The 24,437-nt window shown below is 53.6% G+C and overlaps 7 protein-coding genes and 2 non-coding genes across 9 annotated transcripts; 6 read left to right on the forward strand and 3 right to left on the reverse strand.

Moving 5' to 3' along the window:
• Nucleotides 1-231: 231 nt before the first annotated feature.
• Nucleotides 232-2,318, forward strand: SPBR_02480 (MSC1 protein; the record flags this gene model as incomplete). Its single annotated transcript, XM_040760783.1, has 7 exons — nucleotides 232-313; nucleotides 410-772; nucleotides 833-955; nucleotides 1,029-1,087; nucleotides 1,158-1,338; nucleotides 1,415-2,004; nucleotides 2,094-2,318. The coding sequence occupies 7 exons, from the start codon at nucleotides 232-234 to the stop codon at nucleotides 2,316-2,318; spliced, it is 1,623 nt and encodes a 540-aa protein (XP_040620904.1).
• A 1,243-nt stretch (nucleotides 2,319-3,561) lies between these two features.
• SPBR_03243 (uncharacterized protein) lies at nucleotides 3,562-4,229 on the forward strand (the record flags this gene model as incomplete). The annotated part of the gene is made up of 2 exons (XM_040761546.1): nucleotides 3,562-3,763; nucleotides 3,874-4,229. 2 exons carry the CDS (start codon nucleotides 3,562-3,564, stop codon nucleotides 4,227-4,229), a joined length of 558 nt encoding a protein of 185 aa, XP_040620905.1.
• A 256-nt stretch (nucleotides 4,230-4,485) lies between these two features.
• Nucleotides 4,486-4,983, reverse strand: SPBR_03307 (uncharacterized protein; the record flags this gene model as incomplete). Its single annotated transcript, XM_040761610.1, has 1 exon — nucleotides 4,486-4,983. One exon carries the CDS (start codon nucleotides 4,981-4,983, stop codon nucleotides 4,486-4,488), a length of 498 nt encoding a protein of 165 aa, XP_040620906.1.
• A 1,180-nt stretch (nucleotides 4,984-6,163) lies between these two features.
• Nucleotides 6,164-7,705, forward strand: SPBR_02738 (dihydropyrimidinase; the record flags this gene model as incomplete). Its single annotated transcript, XM_040761041.1, has 1 exon — nucleotides 6,164-7,705. The coding sequence occupies one exon, from the start codon at nucleotides 6,164-6,166 to the stop codon at nucleotides 7,703-7,705; it is 1,542 nt and encodes a 513-aa protein (XP_040620907.1).
• A 351-nt stretch (nucleotides 7,706-8,056) lies between these two features.
• Nucleotides 8,057-9,780, forward strand: SPBR_02638 (uncharacterized protein; the record flags this gene model as incomplete). The annotated part of the gene is made up of 2 exons (XM_040760941.1): nucleotides 8,057-8,270; nucleotides 8,330-9,780. The coding sequence occupies 2 exons, from the start codon at nucleotides 8,057-8,059 to the stop codon at nucleotides 9,778-9,780; spliced, it is 1,665 nt and encodes a 554-aa protein (XP_040620908.1).
• Nucleotides 9,781-16,742: 6,962 nt separating this feature from the next.
• On the forward strand, nucleotides 16,743-18,610 carry SPBR_02572 (amino acid transporter, AAT family; the record flags this gene model as incomplete). The annotated part of the gene is made up of 3 exons (XM_040760875.1): nucleotides 16,743-16,891; nucleotides 16,978-18,314; nucleotides 18,411-18,610. The coding sequence occupies 3 exons, from the start codon at nucleotides 16,743-16,745 to the stop codon at nucleotides 18,608-18,610; spliced, it is 1,686 nt and encodes a 561-aa protein (XP_040620909.1).
• Nucleotides 18,611-19,110: 500 nt separating this feature from the next.
• Nucleotides 19,111-20,712, reverse strand: SPBR_02706 (MFS quinate transporter; the record flags this gene model as incomplete). The annotated part of the gene is made up of 1 exon (XM_040761009.1): nucleotides 19,111-20,712. The coding sequence occupies one exon, from the start codon at nucleotides 20,710-20,712 to the stop codon at nucleotides 19,111-19,113; it is 1,602 nt and encodes a 533-aa protein (XP_040620910.1).
• Nucleotides 20,713-23,219: 2,507 nt separating this feature from the next.
• SPBR_09498 lies at nucleotides 23,220-23,290 on the forward strand. Its single transcript has one exon. It is a non-coding gene; the product is annotated as a tRNA-His (tRNA).
• A 351-nt stretch (nucleotides 23,291-23,641) lies between these two features.
• Nucleotides 23,642-23,713, reverse strand: SPBR_09503. Its single transcript has one exon. It is a non-coding gene; the product is annotated as a tRNA-His (tRNA).
• Between the last annotated feature and the right edge of the window lie 724 nt (nucleotides 23,714-24,437).

A 24,437-nucleotide genomic window follows, 5' to 3' on the forward strand; every position in this document is an offset into this window, starting at 1 on the left:
TTCCATTTTGAGAGATGCCAGTCATCATCACTTGAGGCCCCTCAATAAAACTGCCCTTGCCCCCTTCCTCATCCCTCCCTTCCCCAAACGCGTCCCTTCATCGTTTTCCTCTCGATAGATGGTAAAATTACAGAAACATACTTTTCTACAAACATTTAGAGCCTTTCATTTTCATCATATTCCTTACCACATCACCAAAACAACACATTTGAAGCTCCCCACCGGACAGCGATGAGATTCCTCAAGGCACTTCTCCCTCTTGCCATTGTGGCGGACGTCGCGATCGCGGCCGACAGCTGGCTGTATCGTGCTGGTAAGTTTTGTGCCTCTCAATTGGTATTGAATAGAAGCGCGCCGCTACGACCCAGGCCCTACCGATATGAACCTGGATGCTAACGCGCCGCCAAAGCCTACAACAAGTGGCATGAAACCGAGCTGGAGCGGTGGCTCTCGGATCACAACATCCCGTACCCAACGCCGGCAGATCGTAAGGACTTGACCGATCGCGTGCAAAAGAACTGGAACAGCTATGTCGTGACACCATACAACAGCTGGGACACGAACCAGCTTGCTTCGTATCTCAAGCTCAAGGGCATCGAGACGAAGAATAGCGCCGAGACGGACAAGAACAAGCTCATCTCCCAGGTCCAGTCAGTCTGGACCGAGACCGAAGACAAGGCCCAAAATGCGTATGTCGACGTAAAGGACTGGATTCTGGACTCATGGAGTGACAGCCAGCTCAAGTCCTTCTGTGACCACTACAAAATCCCTGGTATGTCCCCAGTCTGTACAGAGCTCTTTCATCCAATACGTAGTACTAACGCAACTATAGTTCCCCAGCCTCGTGAGCGCGACGTGCTTCTCAGAAACGCTCGCCAGAACCTCGACTCGATTGCCCAGAAGTCGCACCAGACCTTTGGCTACCCCGGAAACTGGCTTTACGACACTTGGACTGGTATGGCACCCGGTACTCTTGTTGTAGATACGTTTCGATGCGAAAGCGAATGATTACTGACACTACTTTCCAGAGTCGGATCTGAAGAGCTGGCTTGACACCTACGGTTACCCTGCTCCGCAGCCTTCTACTGTACGTATTAATGAAATCTTGCATGCTGTCCGGTGTCATAATATAAAATATCTGACAATACCACCCGCAGCGCGACAAGTTGATTTCTACGGTTCGCCGTAACTCTCATCTGGCCTATCTTCAGATGCAGGACGAGTCTGCGCGCCTGCAAAAGGCCGCTAAGGCTGCCTACGAGAACTTGTCCGACACCCTCCTGAACAGCTGGAGCGAGTCTGAGCTCAAGAACTTTTGCGACAAGAACGGCATCAGTGGTATGTTAGAACGAGACTACCCATCGACAAACTTGTAGAACTACTACAGAGTGCGTACTAACACACATTCTTCTAGTCCCTCAAGGTAGCAAGGTCGACGAAATTCGTGCTCTTGTCCGCAAACGCCGTGCCGAGGCGCTTGACGACACCGTTGCCGCTCGCTTTGGCGCTGCAACCACTAGGGCTGGTAACGAGTTCGCCAAGGCCACGGATGCCGTCTCTGAAGCAGCACGGGCCGCATTTTCCAACAGCGTCGACAGCTGGTCGGACAGTCGCCTCAAGGCGTTCCTCGATGCCCGCGGTGTGCCCGTTCCCCACAAGTCGAACTCTGACCAGCTTCGTGCTCTTGTCCGGAAGAACGCGCACAAGGCTGCTTCTGGCTGGAGTGCCTGGACGTTTGACGATCTTTCGTACGACAACCTCCGTAATTACCTGGTCTCCACTGGCGACGACGCTGCCAAGAAGGTCGCCGAGAAGTCGGACGCTGCCCGTGGAGAGCTGCTCAAGGCGGCCAAGTCTTACTACAACGCTGCATCTAAGGCTGGTGGCGACAAGTATGCTACCGCGACCGACTACTTGGCCAAGGCAACCGAGACGGCTAAGAACGGCGTCTTTGATACGTGGAGCGAGAGTGAAATCAAGGCTTACCTTGACAGCTACGGCATTGTGCGTATTAGCCCGTTCAGGATCACTTTTCCTGTTTTTGTTTTGTTCTTTTTTTTTTTGCAAAAAAATGTTGCTAACCAAGTTTACAGCCTGTTCCTCAGGGCAGCACCGTCAACGAGCTCCGCGCATTCGCCCGCCAGCAGGCCACCTACTTCCGGTACGGCACGACCACGCCTACGAGCACGCTGTTCGCCAAGGCATCTGAGAGCTTCTGGAACTCGGTTGACTGGATCAAGGCTCAAATCCAGCTTGGTTCCAGCTATGCCCAAGAGAAGGCCGGGGACTACCGGAAGAAGGCCAACGATGAGCTGTAATGGGCAGGTGCCAGCATTTTAGCTACATGCGGATACCTTCAGGAGGAATTACACGACCCTATCCAGGGTAAAGCGTGCAGATATGCGCAATGGGAGACTGGAGACTCGAAAATGAAGGCAGCAGCTACTGAGGGTTTTCGACGCTTGTTTACATTTGACGGTGGAGATTGCAACGGCACGTTCAGAGACTGTACACGACGTAGGACCAGCACATTTCGGTGCAATGTTTGACAAATCCGGTGGCAAATTGAAAAGTGCCAGGATCGACTTCGTAGATTATTCCATTTGACTTTTTTGTTAAATTACTTGTGCGTTTCATCTCATCTGTTATGATCTGGTTGAGCTGGTCGCTCTTGGCATCTTTATTTTCTCCGAGATGATAGGAGTCCCGGTATCAAGAGCATTCATGTGTGATGGAGCACGCTTCCCTCCCATCGCCGGCCCTTTTTTTTCTTTCTTTTTTTCTTTCAAAAAAGGCGCTTGACTTGTGTATTGAGTCCGACTGTTGCCCGTCGTGTCGTAAATAGGCAAAAACGTCACTTTTGTCGATCGCACGAGGCTTGAAACTCAAAATGTGGCAACAGCCACTGCCGAGATATCGCGGGTAAGGTAAAGAAAAGCAAGATAATCAATCAAACATTGGAGTTGAAGGAAAGAGGACAGGTCCATTGATTCCGTGCGGCGAAATAGCATTCATGCCTTTGTTGTATTCCTTCTGCCAACAAGCGATCCACGATGACTTGGGTTCCAGTGATGGCTCCCATGCGTCGTCTTCATACTTTCAATATCACAATCATAACCCGCCACTTATTAGACTTGACATACTCAGCTTGCCTATCTCGGCGTTGTTGCCCCTTCCCGGATCCCGAAGAGGATCACCAGTTCTTATCAATTCCGTTCCTCAACTCTAAAACACCCCTGTCTTTTCGTCATTATTGCTGCGAATCGAGCATCTGTCTCGGCGTGCCTGTAGACGGCTTCGCAGTAACATAAAAGACCCTCTTCCCTCATCCCACACCTGGTTTGTCGCTGTTGCTTGCGCGAACAGGTCTCAAGCTCATTCAGGTGCCAAGACACTATTTCCATTCCTTTTATCAATCCAGTAGTCTCTCCTTTCTATATACCTTGTCCCTTTGAGTTTCCATTTTCGACTCAATATTCAACCATTCTTTACAGTGCCGGCCACTCTTCATACATTTCCTTTAGTTCTGCCGATTCTTCCAACAAACCAACACAATTCGCAATGAAGACGTCCATGGCCTCTACCGCTGCGGTGGTCGTCTCTCTCTTTGCCGCCTCTGCTGCGGCGCATGGCAACATCACGTCCCCTCCAGCGCGCCTCACCGGACCGGGCATGGTTGCGGCGTGCGGCCAGACGGCTGTCGATGCTGTCCTGAAAGACGGCACCATTCCACTTGAGGATGTCCTCTCGCCAGCTGCAGGATGTACGTACCGGGGGTGAAGACACGACCGGCCTGTTTGTCTTTTTGGTCGACCAACGCTAATATGGAACCTTCAGGCCAACTTGACCTCTGTCGCGGCGCTGTTTTTGCAGACAACACGGACCGCCTCCAGACGTTCCAGCCGGGCCAGCTCGTCAACATGACGGCACAAATCCCCATCTCGCACGAAGGACCCATGAACGTGTCGATTGTGTCAACGGCCAACAACAGCATCCTGGCGACGGGTGCCAACCTGATTGTGTTTGACAGCTACGCCGACGAGAGCCTGCCCGCTCTGCCGGCCAACAACACGGCCTTTAGCGTCACGATTCCGGCCGACATTGCCGAAGACGCCTGCCTTGTGGCGGGCGATTGTGTGCTGCAGTGGTTCTGGTTCGGCACGAATGCGAAGCAGACATATGAGAGCTGTGTCGACTTTGTCATTGCATCTGTTGACCAGGTCTTGTAGAGAATACGGGTTCAGATGACGGATTACTTTATTTTCTATGGGTCGCTTGCATGAATTCTTTGATACCAGTTATATCACGAGAGCAATAGACTACTTGTACATTTGTTATTTTGGGGTGATTTTATATTTTTACTGTTGATATAAAGTACCGATAAGAAAAAAGAAAGAAAAAAGTTGAGCCAGACTTATTAATGGACTTCACCGTCAAGATTGAATCGTGCACAAAGCAAACGAAAGTAGCAATCAAACAAACAGCTTATGCAAAAACAAACAGACCGTCAAGCTCCTCCAGACTCACATCATCACCAAAAAGCTCCGGGTGGTCGTCGCAGAGTGATCGCATCAGATTGAGGAAACCCCGTGCGTGGCTATCGGGACGGAACCAACAGCAGTGGCCAGTCGTCCGCTCGGACTGTAGCTCCTTCTCCTCCGAGTACTCTCGGCGGTAACAGACGGCACAGGCCTCAATGGAGGCCATGCCGTTATCCTCAGCCTGTGAAGATACCCCTTTAAGGAGTATGGAACGATGACGGATGCAGAGTCGAACCAGAAGACGGAAGAACCGAAGACGCTCTGGCTTGGGCGCCCGCTGGCACGTAGCCAGGTAGACATAAAGGCGGTGCGCCGTGTCCCAGATCTCGGTCTCGGCCGACGTATAGCCCCGGCCCTCCGTGCGAGCCAGGAAGGCGTCGGGAGACAGATTGTTATGGAACATATCATCGGCAGAGAGAAAGGAGGCGGTACGGGTGGACATGGAGGTAGAGACGAATGAGGAAGAAGGGAAAGAGGGTATCTCACCGGTGGAAGACATTTTCAGAGACGAGTTTGGATTGATTTCTCAAAGGATAATTCGTTGATGGAAGAAAATCAATGAGAACGGAAGAAGACTGCGAGAAAAAGCTCTGTTTGAAATCTTGCGTTGGAATCTCAGGAAAATGTCTTGTACAGGTGTGTTGGCCAAGTGTTGAGTGAAGATCGAAGTGTGACTGGAGAGAAAAGATGATATTTTTCAAAAGAGGCAGAGGAATGAGAGCATTTTATATGTTTTCTTGCCAACGACGCGAAAATTATGGGAACGACCGTTTTGTTCAGGATGCTGTTCGCTTCAGGGCGTTAAACAAAGAATCGTACACAGACCAACAGCGCTCACTTTATGAATGAACAGGCATTTTTGTTCAAACTAAAACATTTTTATTGTTTTGTTTGTTCGCTTCCATGAACATATTCGATATCCCTGTTCTCTCTAGAGCACACCTTTGATCAAAAAACCTTCGTTTGTACAGGTTGACATGACGAAAATTATTTTTCTTCTGTTCTGTCAATATTTTAAAATGAAAATAAGAGTAAAGGACAACCAAAAAAATTAGAAGGAGGAATTCCCAGAAAGTACAGTCGACGTCGTGAAGAGAACCGTGGTCATAGATGGAAAAGAACTATTGTGGGGGCATTATCAAGCTAATAAAGAACGACGGTGGAAGAACGGCGCGCCGAACTGCTTTCCGTCGGTCTCGCCCGATAACAGGCACTTACACGCGGGCGGGATAAGGACTTATCGGAAGACCCGAAGTTTGGCGCGCAAATAGGTACCAACATTACCCCTGGATGCCCTGAAAACCGTTAGAAACCGCTAAAGAGGCCCTCCCAAAGCCCCCCTCCCCTCCACATAAACATCACCGCAGTAGGAAAGTGGAGTGGTGGAAAGCGCCGATATGTCTGGTCTGCCTTATCGTGATTTCTCCTCTTTGGGATTCATGCAAGAGGACCGCGCCGACGAGCCCCGAGCTGTCAAACTTGAGACTGGCATGTTTAAAAGGCTTTGCGCGTCCTGTTGCTCTTGTATAGCCAAATTCACCAGGTAGTTTTCATTTAAAAACATCGATCTCGCGACTTTTCCTCGAAATTTAAAGCGAAATCCGCATAATTCATGATTCATAATGGCAGACAGCATAGAATACGACCTGGTTGTCACGAATGGCGTGTGCGTGACGGCGTCCGATATCGCCGCCTACGACATTGGCATTCGAGGTGAGAAGATTGCAGTGTTGGCGCCGTCCGGAACTCTGGCAACGGCGCCAACAAAGCGGCTGATCGACGCGGAGGGCGGCTACGTCATGCCGGGCGGTGTCGACTGCCATGTGCATCTGCAGGAGCCGAGCATGTTCGGCAAGGGCTCGTCGGCCGACTCGTTCGAGTCGGGCACGCGGTCAGCCATTGCCGGCGGCACAACGACGGTCGTGGCCTTTGCGCCGCAGCAGCGAACGGAACCCTCGTTGTTGGCAGCCCTCGAAGCCACCCATTCGCTCGCCCGCAACAACTGCTACAGCGACTACGGCTTCCATCTGCTCGTTGGCAACGCGAGCGATCAGGCGCTGTCGGAGATCGCATCCCTGCCCTCGCGCGGTGTCACTTCGCTTAAGATCTACATGACCTATGAGGCCCTGCAGCTGCGCGACAACGAGATTTTGTCGGTGCTGGCCGAGGCGCGCGCCAACAAGGTGCTGACCATGATCCACGCCGAGAACGGCGATGTGCTCACATGGCTGACGGAGCGTCTCGAGAAGCGGCGCCTGGTTGCCCCCCGCTACCACGCCCACTCGCGGCCGCAGCTGCTGGAAGATGAGGCCACCAATCGCGCCATTGCGCTCGCCAGCATTGTCGCCCAGACGCCCATCCTGCTCGTGCACATCAGCGACACGGGCGCCACCAAGCGCATCCGCGAGGCCCAGACGCGTGGCCAGCCTGTCTTTGCCGAGACTTGCCCGCAGTATCTGTTCTTGACGCGCGAGGAGCATTTGGACGCGCCGCACGGCTTCGAGGCGGCCAAGCACGTCTGCTCGCCGCCGCCGCGCGATGCTGCCGCCCAGGCCGTGATCTGGACGGGTCTGCGCAACGGCACGTTCTCTGTTCTCAGCTCCGACCACTGCCCCTTCAACTTTGATGACGACGTCACCGGCAAGAAGACGTGCATCTCGGACGAGTTCCCCGTCGGCCGTTTCCGCCACATCCCCAACGGCCTGCCCGGCGTCGAGACTCGACTTCCCCTCACATTTTCGGCGACCGACCGCCGCGACAAGCTGCCGCTGAACAAGTTCGTCGAGGTCACCGCGACCAACGCCGCCAAGCTGTACGGCCTCTACCCGAAAAAGGGCGCCATCATGCCCGGCCTCTCCGATGCCGACCTGGTCGTGTGGTACCCCAGCGTAGGCTCGCCCAAGCGCCCCGCGGGCCTCGACAACCTCGTCGTCACCAACAGCATGCTGCACCACGACGTCGACTACACGCCGTACGAGGGCAAGCGTGTGACGAACTGGCCGCGGTATACGGTGCTGCGCGGTGAGGTTGTGTGGGACCGCGACGGCGAGGGCATTGTCGGACGCAAAGGGTACGGCCAATTTATCGAGCGGGACGCGAGTGTGCTGAATGACATTTGGCAGCGGGTCGAGGAGGACGGGCCGTTTGACGAGGACAAGCTGTGACGGATGTCATGATATTTGGAGAGTAAAATATGCAAATTAATCACGAAGCAACCAATGACTGGTGTAAATATGTATCACGTGCTGTCGCGACTGCCTTTTATTGACAACGGGTCCAGCGCACCTTCCGCTAATACGTCTTCCTGCCTTCTGAACAGCCTAAACTGCAGCGACGACCCGTTTTGGACAGGACTACGTTCTTTCTACCCAGAAATCTCACGATGCACGATGACCTACTCCGTATGTCTCAAGACGTATCTTTATCCCATGGCCCCTAAAGCCAGTATTATGAGGGTCGCTGAGACGCAGCGCGATACCTCTGTCTGAGCACTTTCCACCCACGCTGTCTCAGCGATGTTGACTAGACGAGCGGCGCTGGCGCTGGCGCTCGGTGTTGTTAGCATCATAACCACGTCGGTGGTGTTTTTATCGACAAACTCAGTACCACCTTTGCGCCAAGTCGTCGGGAGAGACGTGAGGGCGCCTCGTGATCCGGCTGCACCGCTCCAGTTTCGCAGCGATGGGTCGTTCCAGATCGCCATCTTTGAAGACCTCCACTTTGGAGAGAGTAAGTCGTGCTTTTCCCAAACATCGAAACGATACGGATGGCCTGCTGACCCAAAATAGACGCCTGGACACATTGGGGCCCGCAGCAGGACCTCAGTACGGTCCGGGTCATGGAGGCCGTGCTCGACGCCGAGCAGCCTGACCTTGTCGTGCTGAATGGCGACCTCATCACGGGCGAGAATGCGTTCCGTGAAAACAGCACCGTCTACGTCGACCAGATCGTTGCGCCCATGGTCCACCGCGCCGTGCCGTGGGCCTCTACATACGGCAACCACGACAGCGACTTCAACCTGTCGCGGGCCGACTTGCTGGCACGGGAACAGCAGCTGCTGCCAAGGGGACTCGCTCGTACAGCCAACATGCTGTCGAACCCCGGGCCAGGGGATGTGCGCCGCGCAGGTGTGACCAACTACTACCTCCCCGTGTATGGAACTGACTGTGCGCCCGGCAACGACAAGGACATGGCCAACCACTGTGTGCCACAGCTCGTCCTATGGTTCTTTGACAGCCGTGGAGGGTTCCTCTACCAGCAAAAGGACGGGACGACGGACCAGCGCGTTGGACAGGAGAACTGGGTGGACGACAGTGTTGTCGCTTGGTTCGAACAGACACAGGCAGAGCTAGAAACCACGTACAGGACCGTGATTCCTGCTCTCGCCTTCGTCCACATCCCGCCCAATGTCGCGTATGCCTTGCAGATGAACACCGCCCCGGGCAGCAAGGGCCGGAACGGTAGTGGCGACAGCGTTGATCCACACCGACAACCGGGCATCAATGACGACAAGCCACTGGCACAACAGGCCGAGGGCTGGTGCCCAGATGGAGCCCAGTCTGGCTGTGCTTATGGCGGGCAGGACGAGTCATTTATGCGTGCCATTGCGGCCGCCGGCAACGGCACAGGCATCGTGGCGCTGTTTGTCGGCCATGACCATGGTGACACCTGGTGTCATACCTGGGCTGCGGGCGATACGCTGCCTGGTGTCGACATCCCGGGCACTGGCGTTCATGTTTGCTTTGGGCAGCACACGGGCTACGGCGGGTACGGCACCTGGACGCGCGGAGGACGGCAGGTCCGTGTCACGGAGGAGAGCCTGAGGCAGGCGGGTTTGGCCGCATCGTCACCAACCAACCACCGGCCAGCTGTGGATACCTGGATTCGCCTGGAAACGGGCGATGTCGTCGGCAACGTGTCTCTCAACGCTACATATGGGCGTGATGTGTACCCTTCGACGCCCAACACGCACACGCACTGTCCGACGTGCGACACGATTGACGCATCAGAAACAGAATCGGTACGCAAACGGCCGTCTGTCTGGACTGGGGGTTCGCGATGGGGGTCTGTATTAGGGTCGGCTTCGAAGTCAGGCTCGGCGGGAAAGGCAGGGATGGTTGTCGAAGCTGTCGTGCCCGCAGCAGCGGATGATATCCAACGACCAAAGCTGCACGTGCAACAGACACAGCACAAGCACCGAGGCTGGCGGCGGTATGTGCGGTGGCCAGCCGCTGTTTAAGTATATATTTTGGATTCCAAGTAAATGACTACGTTCAGGTGCCTAACGCCCCTTGCCTATGGTGGCCATCATGGTTTCCCGTCCCTTGGGCGGCACCACATTGTGATATCGGTGGCACATCATGGCGCTATGCGGGAACGGGGGAACGCATTCATCAAACTTTATTTACATCTGTGTGACGGACCAGAACGGACTAGGATCCCTTACGAACAACTGTATCAACATCTGCGATACTCTCTGTTGGTCCAAGGTACCTTAGAGTGCACCCTTGTCAGAATACGTTCCATTGTGTCAGAAGACCGCCCTTATCTGTCGCACTCGGACCAAACTACGATTGAGCACCCGCGCATCCGGGTCCCGTCGAATCGGGGGAGTGTTGTGAGGACCCTGTCGCTAAGCAATGTACAACTTGTCTTACAATGGTTCCCTAGACAATACGGCTCTGCGGTGCTATCTTCTGTCCTCCTATTGCCTGTTGAATTACTCCGGATATCCTGCATATTTCAATCGTATCTCTCGTATCTTTTGCTGGTGGGGAGGCTTGCATTGTACAGTTCTTCATATAGCTAGTTATGATTGCGATGCTTACCTGAAGGGCCACTGCTCCATTTATACGATAAGTAGGAGAGGCAGGTTGCTTTTACGCTCATTCCAACTGGTTGCAACTCGTTTGCTGTCTTATGGACGTCCTGCAGTTTTGCCCGGTCAGCATCGGTGTCAATACGCTGCATTAGGAAAAAATGGAGTACTTTGCGTTCTGTTTTCGACGCCATTGGGGGAAACAAAAACGTAGCTACAACAATACGGAAAGCCACGATAGGTTCCCATGATGCCACCTACCTGTCAATGGATAAGATAAGGAAAGAGGCATCTGTTTGGAAGAGGACCCCGTACCTGTATGGCGAGGTGTGTGTGGAGAAGATTGGACATATCATTGAGCTGGATACAGAATAGAGACCTGTTGCATCAACATGCTAAGAGAGAAACTCCCAGCTAAGAATGTCCCCATATTGCTCCATCCGGAGTGTGACGACAGGTTAGCCTGCTTGAATCCCCGTGTCGCTAAGGTGACCTTTTCCCGCCCCAGTCGCACATAGATCATGCACGCTACCTGTAATTTGAAGTGTGGGAGGCTTTGTGGACTCTTTGGTGTTTCGGGCGCACTAGAAGCTGATCTCGAGAGAAGAGAAGCAGCTTGAAGATTACGAAGTTATGTGGACGGGAATACGCTGTAGACAACAAAAGAGCGACAGCAAAGCTATGGCAGTGTATGATGCATACGCGGTTCAATGACAGCCATCCTCTCTGATGGAGCAGCTCTGGAAACGACAGAAAAGAGGAAAGGAGAAGGCAACTAAAATTGATACGCAGATGGCTCGATTCGTCAAGCTGCTGCCGTCAAATAGGGTTGAATGATTTAGCCCCCAGTTGACTAAATTACGCCCTTTACACAGGACTGTGCTCAAAAGCGTAGTGGGTATCCCATATTAAGTTGCAGGCGGCATAAGGAGAGACGTCTGCCGAGCTTTGTATGGTAGAACTTCCATAGACTCTAACCTTCTGATCAGCTTTCGGGGAGCCTTGTTTCTCTCACTTTTTTAGTTCAAACAGGTCCTTGATTTGGAATGCTCGTGATTGGTGTTTTTTGAGCGAGAATAATGCTGGGAGACAGAGAGATAAGCGCCCGAGCCTCATAGCACACCAGGTAAAACAACGAAACCGGTCGAGTGAGATCACGGTGACGCCGAAGAAGGAAGGGTGGATTATCGTTATCAAGGACACTGTAACAAGAACAACTCCTGCTTTACTTCGTAGGCGCCTTATCTACAGGCGACGAGACAAATGTTTTTCGTCCTTTCGCTTTGCTGGATGTCGTTCTAGAAGACTGGAAAGAACAAGGTTCGGGATGGCACACACACCAAAGGGGCTCAGTGAGGCACACAGAGCAAGTTTAGCGATGCAACAAATATATGTCGTGTATGAGATAATTACCGTGCGGGGAGCGAGCGGCAGAAAAGGAAGGAAGCTAAGGAAACTGGAGGATTCCCGACGGGAGGAATTCAAAGTAATTCGGGAAAGAATAACGAAATGACGGGTTACAGATTCTAGAAGTAAAATGGAAGCCCGACAAGACCTCGTAGGTCACGACTGCTTCCATCTAGAGATGAGGGGTGTAGATAGTTTTGTGTGCACCCCACAAGGATGGGCAGAGATCGACGAGCGACGTGAGAACTGAGATGGTTCCGGGCACGCTCCTAGAACCGCTGAAACGGAGAGCATGTGCTGATGCCGACAAGGAAGAAAACAAATGCTCGGTATCCATTTACAGAAGCCTGCAAGTATCTTGTATCTTGCGATTGAAACTCATCTGGGATTGGTGGCACACGAGTAAAAGGCAGAAGAGAGTAAAAAGGGCTTCTCATTTAGGACCGTGCTTTGCGTTTTGCACATTTGCCCTGCACTGCCTCTACTCGCTGTAGGACTTGCAGCCTGGGCGTTGTCTACCGAGTGTGGCCTCTGTGTCACAAAATACACAAAATGGATTTGTGTCGTGTGATGAATTTGAGAGTGGTCAATTCCTCTGCCAAAAGCGGGCAAGAAACAAATAGATTGACACGTCACTACTGTAAGAGGAAGCCCGACCATGACCTTGATCATGTGCTCTCGAGTATTGTATTTACGGCATGCCATGTTTGCCTTTTCACCATGTTCACCTTTTGGGGTTTATCGAGCGTGTCAGTTGTTTGCGTACCTCCCATCAATCGCATTGCTCTTCTTACTGCTAACGGAAACTTACAATTGTTTGGATATCTGCGGGGCCGGAGACTGCAATAACAAAGGACATCAAGTAAGGAGTGAAGGGTTAGTGACACAAGCGAAGGATCCTATCCTGCGTCAGTACTTCTGTATCTTGTGAGTCCCTCAATAGACTGCTCTCCGCCACAAGTAGAAAAGTCGAATTGACGGCCAAATGAGAGACTAGAAGACACAGTCAATGGTGCAAGATACAAGATACTCGCGAGTAGACCAAATAGAATCAAAAAGGGAGGAGCTGATGTGGGCAGATAGCAGCTTCCTCTTTTGGGTAGCTCCAGCCGCCAAGAGATAAGGCGCACGCGGCAATGTGGCTCTTTCTCCAAACTGTCTGACCAGCCTGTGGCCTGCGCCTGAAAAGCACCTGCAAATATTCTGTATCCCATCCGCAGTCAAATATATACCGTCTCCACTCTTGGTTCTTCCACGGACACGGAGCCACCCTTGCGAGCTAGGACCAGCTACAACTACGACTGCTTGACGAAACCATCATGTATCCTCCCTCGTCTCGGCTCTCTTCCTTTAACTGCCTAGCACTCTATTATGCTCGGCACAGGTAGTGCGTGTGGATACCTGGAGAGCAGCTCAAAATATGTAGGAGAAGTAAGGACTGGTGTCCCCGCGAGAGAGATAAAAGGACCAAATCACAAGACAAAGTACGCTGAATACGGCATGTGAAAGAGATTGTTTGAATTGCGAAATACTATGGCACGTCGGGTTTGGAATTCAAAGCAGGCAGAATTATGGAGTCGGGACCAAAACGCTCGTCTGTTCTCTCCAAGCCATTTCATTTCCCCACGTCGTTCTCTTGTTCCACGCTTGTAGTCTGGGCCTGGTCTTGCACCATCGCATCACGGCATCTGCCCGGCCGCCTGATGAGCCTATGAGCGACAACCTTGACGACCTTCCTTGTTGAGACCGGCCCCAAAGTCTCTCTGGCAAAGGTTGGTCCCAGGTCTCCCAGCGTCCAACTGCTACTTCGTATTTTCCCCTTTTTTCAGCCCGCCTCAGTTTGAACCTCTCGCCCGAAAGACGGGCACTCTGATTGGATGAAAATGTTTCCCCTTCTACATACCAATAACTGCGGCACTGCTGCTGTTCACATGACAGGGTCTGCTGATGTGGTCGTTGCGTCCTTTCGTCCACTTCGAACAGTAAAAACGATCGTCTCCTTCATCCGCGGAGCTAACAAGCTTGGCCTTTTTGCATCCCATTGTCTTGTACCACCAGTCGTCAGCAGGACGTACATTATGTTGGTACGTAATCGTAACAAGGCTCGTGGTCGTGATGTAGGTGGTATTCATTTCAGGACGAGATGGGCGACTCCGAGACGTTCGGGCTTGTGGGGAACTGCTTAATGTACATTCGTAAATCTGTATGTGCGTATCCTTCTAGCTTCACTCCAGAACAAGCTTTCTGTGTCTTCCACACAGCCAGATTTCGTGCTTACCATTAGAGCCTAGAGGCAGGCGGCGACCCACTCTTGGCCGCTAGAGCGCCCCCTGTCAATCCTCCCCGTAGGAGATAACGGCAGAGGGCCAAGTAGAGCATGCCAAGACGGAGTAGTGGAGTAGGTGGACAGTGCGAAATGTTTGGCCATACGATGTACAAATTCGTGGGGGTTGACTCTCACTTGGGTGTGCTTGGTACGCAGATACAGTTCCTGAGCACCCGTTCACACTGTGCAGTCCAGGGAGCTTATCAGACGTAAACAACGACCTGTCCCATCGAAACACCAATGGGCATATGCGACGCACACAATCACGCAAGGCGACGACGCGATAGCGATAAAGAACAACGGGACATTCTCGTATTACTAGTGAACAAGCTTTCATGCTGCTGGCATTTACTCCGTGGTGCGTATTGTTTTCTAGGCCCTATCTGGCACGCAGTTCGAAGTACGGCATACATAGCAGTATATTGCAGATGATACGAAGGCCCGGCCCACTGATACGATATATTCCCCGATAAACTCCCTGGCCGACAGAGAGGCGTTTCTTGTCAAGCACTGAGAAGAGTGCACGAAGACGAGGCGAGACCGCCTCCCAGAGTGGCGTCGGGAGCCTTGGAAAATCGACTAGCGGACGCTTTGGACAGACTCCCCATGACCCCGCTGAGTGCTCCTTCCCTTTGTTGACTCGACTGCTGAAGATACAAGCTGGCGAGGAAGGAACGGACCACCGCCACCGTCCCGCTCTTGCCTCTGTCTCCTCTGTTATTGGTTGGCCTGATCTGTACTTTTTCCTTTTGCCCCTTTTGCCTTTCTCTCTTCAACACACAGACTCCAACAGAAGCCAACAATTGGCCTTTCTTTGCAGCCCTGCACTTTGCCTTCTTTCTGCCAGCCTCGGCCTCCTCTCTTTCGGTATCTAGCACCGCACGTTCAGTACAAAGCAGCCTCTCGGGGGCACCGAAGCGGGGCTTTCATACATCTCGGTCAAATAAACATATGCGGAAAACTTCCAATCGCGTGCTACGTACGACAGGACGGACATGCGCTTTTGGTTCAGTACCCAGAGTGTGCCTGTCAGTGTGGTACCACATCCCAGTGGCTTTCGAGCTGTACAGCAAACATACAGCACGGCACGCTTACTCCCACGCGTTTTCTGTCCCCTTGGTCGTGCTCGTCGTGGGATGCCACCTGAATCCCTGCCGTGCAGCCTTGACACACCTACTTAGCCTCTTTTGCGCATGCTGTGCCTTCTTATCCCGCGGCTGTCTTCTCTCTGGGCGTTGGTCAAGTGAGACAATTGGTGGCCTGTGGCTGTATCAACTGTCTCTGCCTCCCTTGCAGCTTGACAACGCGGCGCCGGCAGACAGCACTCAACGAACCAGATGGCCACTGTCAAATTGAAGACACCCGCAACGCGGGCAAAGCTGGGTGAACAGCAGGAGACGGGCAGTTTTTAGGTAACTTTTATCCTGGCCAAGAAGGTCGGGAGAAGCTTTCTCACAAGAAAGATATCAAGATGAATCGGAAGGCGAAAAGGACAAAAGGAGCGGCTTGGGAATAGTCGCTCACATACTAGCCCGGCCTATAGACATAGGTTGTTCCCGGGCTGAGCATTTCAGGCGAGGGGGGTCTAGACGAGCAGGTAGGATGGGGTGTGGCTGTATGTCGTACCAGGGCCCCAAAAGAGCAGACAACGAAGAGCATATGAGCACAGTGGTAGCCATGCCGTGACGGGCGGCCATTCTGGGAAAGCGATGGCAAAAGCTTAGGTACGAACGACGAGAAACAGCCAAAAAAGCTTCGTTACCCCTCCTCCTCGAGACGGCTCGCGTGTTTACATATTCCACCGCTCCCCTATTTACACACAACGGAAACCAGGCTACCCTAAAGCTGCCGATCCTGTCTCCGTTCTCCGAGACACACCGACAAGCGACAAGGGAAGAACGCCAAGGACAAGCATTCCGGCCGGCAGTGTCCAAGAATATACAAAGACAATCAAATCAGCCACGCGCCAAATGGGAACACAATCACAATTTCATCATCTCACTCTAGCCGCAGTTGGTGTGACTTGAGTGCCCAGGGCACAGGAGGTGAGAGAGACAGGCTTGAACAACTAAGAAAAAAAAAGGAGGCTTCAAAACAACAATTAGGAAAGACCGTGTGCCCAAACCAGGCTCCACACAGCTCCATGCACACCAAGCACGCAAGAAATCTCCGCAAGGCACTCTTAACGTATTCCTCTTCGATTATGACCTTCTTTTCAACTAGAACGCCCCTCTCCATATCGTCCTTTTGGGTTGTGGCGGGCTCCTTGTGCCACCACGAAAACACACCCTGCACCCTGCACCCTGCAAGCACACCCTTCTCCTCGGCCACTACACACACCCTCCTTTGCCTCTTCTTTGGACTTGCGTGCCTCGCTTGGCCCCCATCCTTGTCACTCATCTTCCACTGCGTCCCTGGCTCCTGCTTCTTCTTCATGTCCAACGCTTCCCACCCTAGCTAATCTATTTAACCTTTCCGGTGCCCATACCACTGGCGTTCTGATAGCTTTTTTTTGTTGGTTCACAGCATTCGTCCACCTCATAAACTTATTTTTCTATTCTCTTTTATTCATTACAGAAGACGCACCAGTGTTTTGTTATTTGGTGTCCCCTTTGCCCAGGAAACAACAATCTCCGACGTCCTGCCCGCCATGTCGAAAGAAGACTTGGAGGTCCAGGCTCAAAGCCTGCCGGCTTACGAGGGCAGCAATGAAGAAAAGAGGCGGGACAAGATTGCCGAGGGCAGCACCGCTCTGGGCGGCATCGAGCGTGTCGAGGAATACGGCTACGTGTCTCGCGGGTACGTTGTTTATTGACCCCATTCTGGGATATGCGTAGCTCACTGCTGTTTACTATACTCACATCATCTTACGATCACACGATTAGCCTCAAGTCACGACACATTCAGTTCATCGCACTTGGCGGCACCATTGGCACCGGTCTCTTCCTCGGTATTGGCTCGGCCTTTACGCGAGCAGGTCCACTGTCCGTCCTTCTCGGTTACTCGATTACCGGTATTGCCATCTTCGCCATGATGCAGTGCCTCGGTGAGATGGCCACCTGGCTTCCCCTGCCCGGTGCCATTCCCCAGTTCTGTGCTCGCTACGTCGACGACGCTCTTGGCTTTGCTGTCGGCTGGAACAACTGGTACTCGTCTGCCATTACGATTTGCGCCGAGATCTCGGCCGCTTCGGTCGTCATTGGCTACTGGCCCGGCGCCGACCACATCAACGTGTCGGCCTGGATCACGCTGCTGCTCGTCCTCGTCATCCTGCTCAACATTATCGCCGTCTCTGTCTACGGCGAGGCCGAGTTTGTGTTCGCGTCCGTCAAGATTATCACGATTGTCGGCCTGCTCATCATGGCCTTCATCGTCATGCTGGGCGGCAACCCCAAACACCAGCGCCTTGGCTTCTACTACTGGCAGCACCCGGGCGCCATGCTCGAGTATGATGGCACCGGCAACACGGGCCGCTTCCTGGGTCTGTTCTCGACGCTCGTCAACGCCGCCTTCTCCTTTGGTGGTGTGGAGCTGGTGGCTGTTGCCGCCGGCGAGGCCGAGAACCCGCGCAAGAACATCCCCAAGGCCGTCCGCCGCGTGTTTTGGCGTATCATCTTCTTCTACGTGCTGGGCTCTCTCGCCATTGGATGGCTCGTGGCCGCGGACGATCCGCGCCTGCTGACTGCCCAGGCAGACGGTGCGCCCGGTGCTGCTGCTTCGCCGTGGGTGATTGGCATCCAGAACGTCGGCATCAAGGTTCTACCGTCCATCATCAACGCAGTCATCCTGACCTCGGCCTCGTCGTCGGCCAACGCCTTTTTGTACACGGGCTCGCGCTACCTGTACGCCCTGGCCCAGAACCGCCAGGCGCCCGCCATCTTCCTGACCTGCTCCAGGCGCGGCGTGCCCTACTACGCTGTGGCAGCCACGGCCGCGGTCGGTCTGCTCACGTACCTGTCAGCGGGCTCGGGCGGTGCGGCGACGGCCTTCAACTGGTTCCAGAACTTGACGACAATTGCCAGTCTTTTCACGTGGGGCTCGATCTGCGTGTGCTACATCCGCTTCCACAAGGCGCTCAAGGCGCAGGGCATCGACCGCAACACGCTGGTGATGAAGAGCCCTTTCCAGCCGTTCCTGGCCTATGCCTCACTGGGCTTCTTTGTCATTATCGTCCTCTTCAACGGCTTTGACGTCTTTGTGCACGGCCACTGGGACGTCAGCAGTACGTATCCCCCTCTCCCCTCTCCCCTCTCCCCTCTCTCCTCTCCCCATACCTATCCCAGTGCGTGTATAGTCATAGCTAACCACTCGATCACAGATTTCCTCGCGGCGTACATTGGTATTCCCATCTTCTTTGGCCTGTACCTTATCTGGAAGATTATCAAGCGCACGCGCTGGGTCAAACCGGAAGAGGCCGATCTGCACACGGGCAAGGCCGAGCTGGACGCCGAGGATGCGCACTGGCCCGACCTCAAGCCGCGCAATTGGCTCGAGCGCTTCTGGTTCTGGCTGGCATAAAAGGTCGTGTTGTGTTGTGCCTGTCTCACATATCTAGCGGTGGGCGATGTTGCCGGCGCAAAGTCGTCCTTCAGGAATGTCAAGTCTACTTTTCGGCGTGCGATACTCACGACACATTATATATATCCCATCGTCCATTTCTAGCCTTAGCTTTTTCTTGTTGTACGTATTGTAAGCATTGTTGTCATAAAACACGTGGCGTTTTGTCAATAGTGTCGCTACATCGCACTGTTTACAACATCCAAGTAGTACATATTACACGAGTAGTTTATAGATACACCATCTTGTGCTAGTCCTATAAATGTCGTCTTTGCTTTCCCCGTTTAATCGACCAGTGTATATCACTTACACCCCGAATAGGCATTTATAGTCGGCATGGAGTTCCTCCGCTTGATGACCATTCGACATCCACTTTTCGGCTCACCATACCACGATGCAAGGCTCTCGTCTCCACCCATGGTCCCTGTCCCTCCCCTCGTTGTTGGCAACACACTTTGGTCTTACTTTTCTGGCGCAGTCTCAAAGTGGCTGGCCTCCACGTCGACCTTCTGCGCGGCCCGGCCCAGGTCCTCAATGTTGGAGAAGTCGGCGGTGCCAAACAGCTCGTCCATGCGCTCGAGCGAAATGCCCTTGGTCTCGGGCACCCAAAAGGCCAAGATGGCCATGGTGAAGCAGAAGGAGGCGTAGATAAAGTAGGTGCCGTAGCCGGTGGAGCCGCCGGCGCTGATGAGCATGATGGGCGAGACGCGCGACACGACGAGGTTGAAGAGCCACTGGGTGGCGGCGGCCAGCGACACGTTGTAGCCGCGCAGGCGGTTGGTGGGGATTTCCGAGACGTAGATCCAGCACACGGGGCCCCAGCCGAACTGGAAGGCGGCGGCAAACAGATAGACCATGACGAGGGCGACGTAGCCGGCGGCGGGGATGGGGGCGTTCTTGACGGGGGGGTCGAAGCGGACGTAGAAGCCGAGGTAGAACATGCAAAAGGACATGAAGAAGCCGGTCCAGACAAAGGACCAGCGGCGGCCGAGGGTGTCGGCCAAGAAGGTGATGAAGATGGCGCAGCTCACCATCTTGACGATGCCGTAGACGCCCGTGGCCAGCAGCGACTGCGTCGTGCCGCTGACGCCCAGGTTGGTGAAGATGACGGGCGCGTAGTAGTTGATGGCGTTCGTGCCCGTCCACTGCTGGCAGACCATGAGGCCGATGGACATGAGGGCGCGCTTGCGGTTGCCGGGGACGAGCCAGCACTCCTTCATGACGGCCCAGTAGCCCGTGCCGTGGACCGAGCGGCGCTCCTCGTCGAGCTGGGCGCGCAGCTCCAGCAGCTCCTGCTGGACGTAGGGGTGGGACGGGGGCAGGTGGCGCACGTCCGACAAGATGTTGGTGGCCTTTTCCCAGTTGTCTTGGCTGGCGAGCCAGCGGGGGCTTTCGGGGCACAGCAGGATGCTGCAAAAGATGAGGATGGGCGGCAGCGACTGCATGGCGAGCGGGACCATCCAGGACCCGCGGCCGGGGATGTGCAGCAGCGAGCCGTAGTCGATGAAAAAGGCAATCATGGCGCCCATGGTCTCGAACAGCTGGTAGAACCCGATGAGCAGGCCGCGGATGGCGCGCGGGGCGTTCTCTGACACGTAGGTGGGCGCCAGCATCGTGGCCCCGCCGAGGCCGAACCCTTCGGCGAAGCGACCGACGTAGAAGCAGGCAAGGCTGCCGTACGAAAAGGCCTGCAGCAGACCGCCGATAAAGGCAAAGACGGCGACGCAGAGCAGGCCCGGCTTGCGGCCGAAGCGGTCGCCGACGGGGTTGGCCAGCAGAGCGCCCAAAAAGGCACCGGCCTGCATGACGGTGACGAGGTTGGCGGACAGGTTGGCGGCGGCGGTCGGGTCCTTTTTGGCAAGCTCGACAAGGCCGAACTCGCGCTTGAAGTCGGGCATGGTCAGGACGCCGCCGATGATGCCCGTGTCCATGCCGAAGACGGTGCCGCCGAAGCAGGCGGCCGAGGCCAGGGCGAAGACGCGCCAGTTGTAGATCTCGGGAGGGTCAAGCTTCGCGGCATCGTTGCGCACGACGTGACGCACAAAGGCGGCGCCGATCGTCATGGTGGGCGAGCGCGTGGGCGGGCGCAATGGTCAGGTATCGTTGTGGGCACACAGAGTCGGGATGCAGCTGCAGGAGAACAACTAGACACGGAGCCGACCAGCTTGTCAGCGTAACAGCTTCGATGCCCAAAATTAGATGCGACAAAAATTAAAGGGAATGGTAAGAGAGAGCAAAGGGTTGGGCACGGAATCTCGAAGGAGGGTAGACGGGAAGCCAAGGCCAACGTTAATCAAGCTCAATAACAAAACAAATGCAGGGCAGGACGGGCCATGCACGGACAAATTAACCAAGCAAAGAGCACCAGACGGAGAAACCGAAAAACGTGCGGACCAGATGTGGACGATGGGCAAAGCGGAACAGAGAGTGTCCAGAACGCAACTCTTGCCTCGTTGCCAAGAAACACCCCCAAGAATCACTCTATCGTTGCAGCCATGTCTCCCATGTGCCCGTTTGCATCTCGAGTAGCGTGCATCCGTACTGTGATAACCCTACGACATATTGCCCTGCATACCATTTGACACCTGGGAGAGGCGAGTTTGGGGGTCCTTCTACGACGTCTCAATCCCTGCGCGGAATCGACTCCGGAACGGCGGCGGGAGTACGGGAGAGACGCATGGCAAGCAGCACACACAAGACAAGCACGACAAGCCATCCATCGGTCCATCGGTGTATCCCTACCCGCGTGATTCGCCTCGTTGGTTCGCACGCATTGTCACTGTGTATTTGGTAGTCCCTCCCCCCTCGCTGCCGTGGTGCAAGAACCTATCCCCATGCCAAGACGGAGAAATTGTGGCATGGTTAACAAATCCAGCCATTATCCCTGAGAAGCAACGTCCACGTCTCCGCTAGTCTGGGGTTGTGGAGGGCGATCGCCGCTCGGCCACGAATCAAGATGCTAAACAGAGAAACGATCTGCCGTTCCCTACGACGTATGGGGTAGGTCATCCGTGAGGTTGCTGAACGAAGCATGTCGTAAGAACTCTGTCGTGTCGACTGTTTTCGCTGTTGCATCCTCCAGACGCCATTTCTCTCCTTTTTTGTGTATGACAAATGTACGTTGTCTTGTAAAGAAAAATAGATCAAAGACAACCGAACAAAATCTGGCCTGGCAGAGACTGACCCACAGAGGAAAGTTGGGTGGCCATCCAGCGCATTCAGCCTGAAGGGGACGCTGGAGAATAGCGAGTCGCGAGAGGGGAAGCTCGACAGGTAAATAACAAACTATGGCTCAAGCACGACATATTTCTCCGTCATCCAAGTGACCTGTATTTCTGTGGTGAGACAATGCATGAGCAACACAACTCAACTTGTGAAATGTCGGGTTCACCAGAAAGGAGAAGGAGACGACCAGTCTTCTTTTCCCTCATCTAGTTTACTCTTGTCTTCGCAGCTCCCTTGTCTCTACCCCGACATCGCTCCACATCACAAGTGCCTTTAGCGGCCCACCCTCGCGTCTTGTCCGATGCCAACCCTGGGGTCGAACCGCACGAGCGCACCTAACGTAACCCAACACGGCTTTGGAAGGGAGGAAGGTTACCGTGGTCCTCGCCATATAGTCGATGGATGAGGGGTAAGAATGAGCAGACCAGGATGTTGACGGCGCGATCTGAGAGGCGGAGAAATATCATTGCGGTGCAAAATTAAGACGCTGGCGAGGCTGGCAGCGAGGCAAGATAAAACCAAGCAAGTAAAGAACAACCACGCGATATGGTCAGGGGCGGTCCGTTGGCGCTTTATATTCGCTGAGATAAGATGAACGGGAAGTTCAAGAAGGTCTATCGAGGAAAAAGGCGGCACGATCCTGCGGCGGATAGGATGAACCGTTGTTTGGTGCTGTTTGGTGTCTGTTTCCTTCTCTCTTCTTCCCTCTCGGGTGAACACAAGGCGAACGACAACACTGCCGTCAAAGGCATTGCAGCACTGAAGGGGCGGCCAAAGACAACGACAAGGCGGGAAACGGACTCGATGCTCGAGTCTCCTTGAAAGGCCAGGGTTGTGGGTCTTTCGTCCCGAATCGAGTCGTGCCGTGTCCTTTTCGGTTGCTCTTGCCGTCTTTGCCTGCTTCCCCTGCCTGTCCCGTTGCATGCGCTCGCCCGAGGAAGGCGGTCGTTCAAAATAGTGGCAAGAACAACCGACACGACAAACGACGACACAAACGGTCACAATGCAAGCAAAACAGTAATCCACACAAGTTCGTCTTCCCATCTACTGCCAGCCGACGCCTTTGGGCTTGGCTCGATGCCAATGTCCGGCATTTTTGACAAGACGCGAACAAACAAGCATGACGGCTCCGTCGTCACTAAGCCCAAGCTTGTTTAGGGGAGCTGCTCGCCTGTAATTACGGCCAAACTACAGAATATGTCCTACGTAGTAGGTTGTACCGCCAGCCTTGGCGTACACCAGTCGGGGCAAGTGGCCGGCTCCAAAGACGGACTCGACTGGGCAGGCACTTGACCGTCACCTGCCCTCATGGGTGCTGGACAAAGGGGCCACAACAGTCCTCTCAGGGGCTATAGTTTAGTGGCTAGAATACTTCGTTGTGGCCGAAGAGACCCGTGTTCGATTCACGTAGCCCCAAGGTTATATCCTCGGGATGGAGTAGTTGAGATGCATATTTGGCGGCAATTGTGCCAATTTTTTGACTTTCTTTAGTTCGTTTTGTCGCTTGTTCAGGTGCCTCCTTCGGGTACCTTTTTTTGTCACCGTGCCTGGTAGGGGTTACAAGAGCAGATCTATACGTCAACAGCGGCCAACAAAAAGCGAAAAGAAAAGAACAAAGTCCGTCAGCGCCCTAATTGAACGACGGTCTGGTCACAGAAAAAAAAATTCATGCGACAAGCAACAACCCCAAAATCTTCAACAGCATACACAACGTAAGAAAATATACGAAAAAAAAATATTGAGTAGTGGCACTCAACTGAAATCTACTGGGATTACCGTGAATCGAACACGGGTCTCCTCGGCCACAACGAGGTATTCTAGCCACTAAACTATAACCCCGTTTCTAGAGCAGATGTCATTCTTAGGTTGGAGGCACACTAATCATGCTTATATGCGGAGCACCTTTTCTCTACACTTGTAAGCCAATCAAAGGCACCAGCAACTGGATGACTAAGTAGTCTCATGTTCCAAACGTCCGCCGTTCGTCTACTTCGTTGCGAGTTCCGTCGCCTTGTCTCAGCCAAGGTCGGCTCGTCATATGGGGAACAAGGCACGATGATCGCGGAAATCGGAAACACTACCATACTCAAGCAAGAAAATACCCGATCTCGGTACCCGAAGGAAGCCAGCGTGCCTCGCAGCATGCAAACCGCGGTCGACAGCAGAGCAAAATCCGTGTTCTTGACTTTGTCAAAGCTACAGAACCAATACAAAAAAATCACAGTTCGTAAAACCATTAACCCAGTTTACCTCAAATCCAGGGACATGACGCAAGGAGGAAGAGAATAAACGTGAAGAGGTTGTGAAGAGATTGTATATGGGATTTTATGGGTTACGAAAAAATCATTAGGCAGATGAATTCTTGTGTATGAGACAGCTTCAATCATTCACAGAGGCATTAGGCCCATCTTAAATATCATAACGATGATGAACGTCGAATCAGCATTTCTGACTGTCCGTATCTTGTTCTCGCACGTATGCACAACTCAAGTATGGTGCCGTTTCATGATTCTCCTTGCTCCAGGGTTTCACCGACATCCGCTCGCTGCTTAACGTGAAAACG

Source organism: Sporothrix brasiliensis (assembly GCF_000820605.1).
Source record: "Sporothrix brasiliensis 5110 chromosome Unknown Cont17, whole genome shotgun sequence".
NCBI classification, from domain to species: domain Eukaryota; kingdom Fungi; phylum Ascomycota; class Sordariomycetes; order Ophiostomatales; family Ophiostomataceae; genus Sporothrix; species Sporothrix brasiliensis.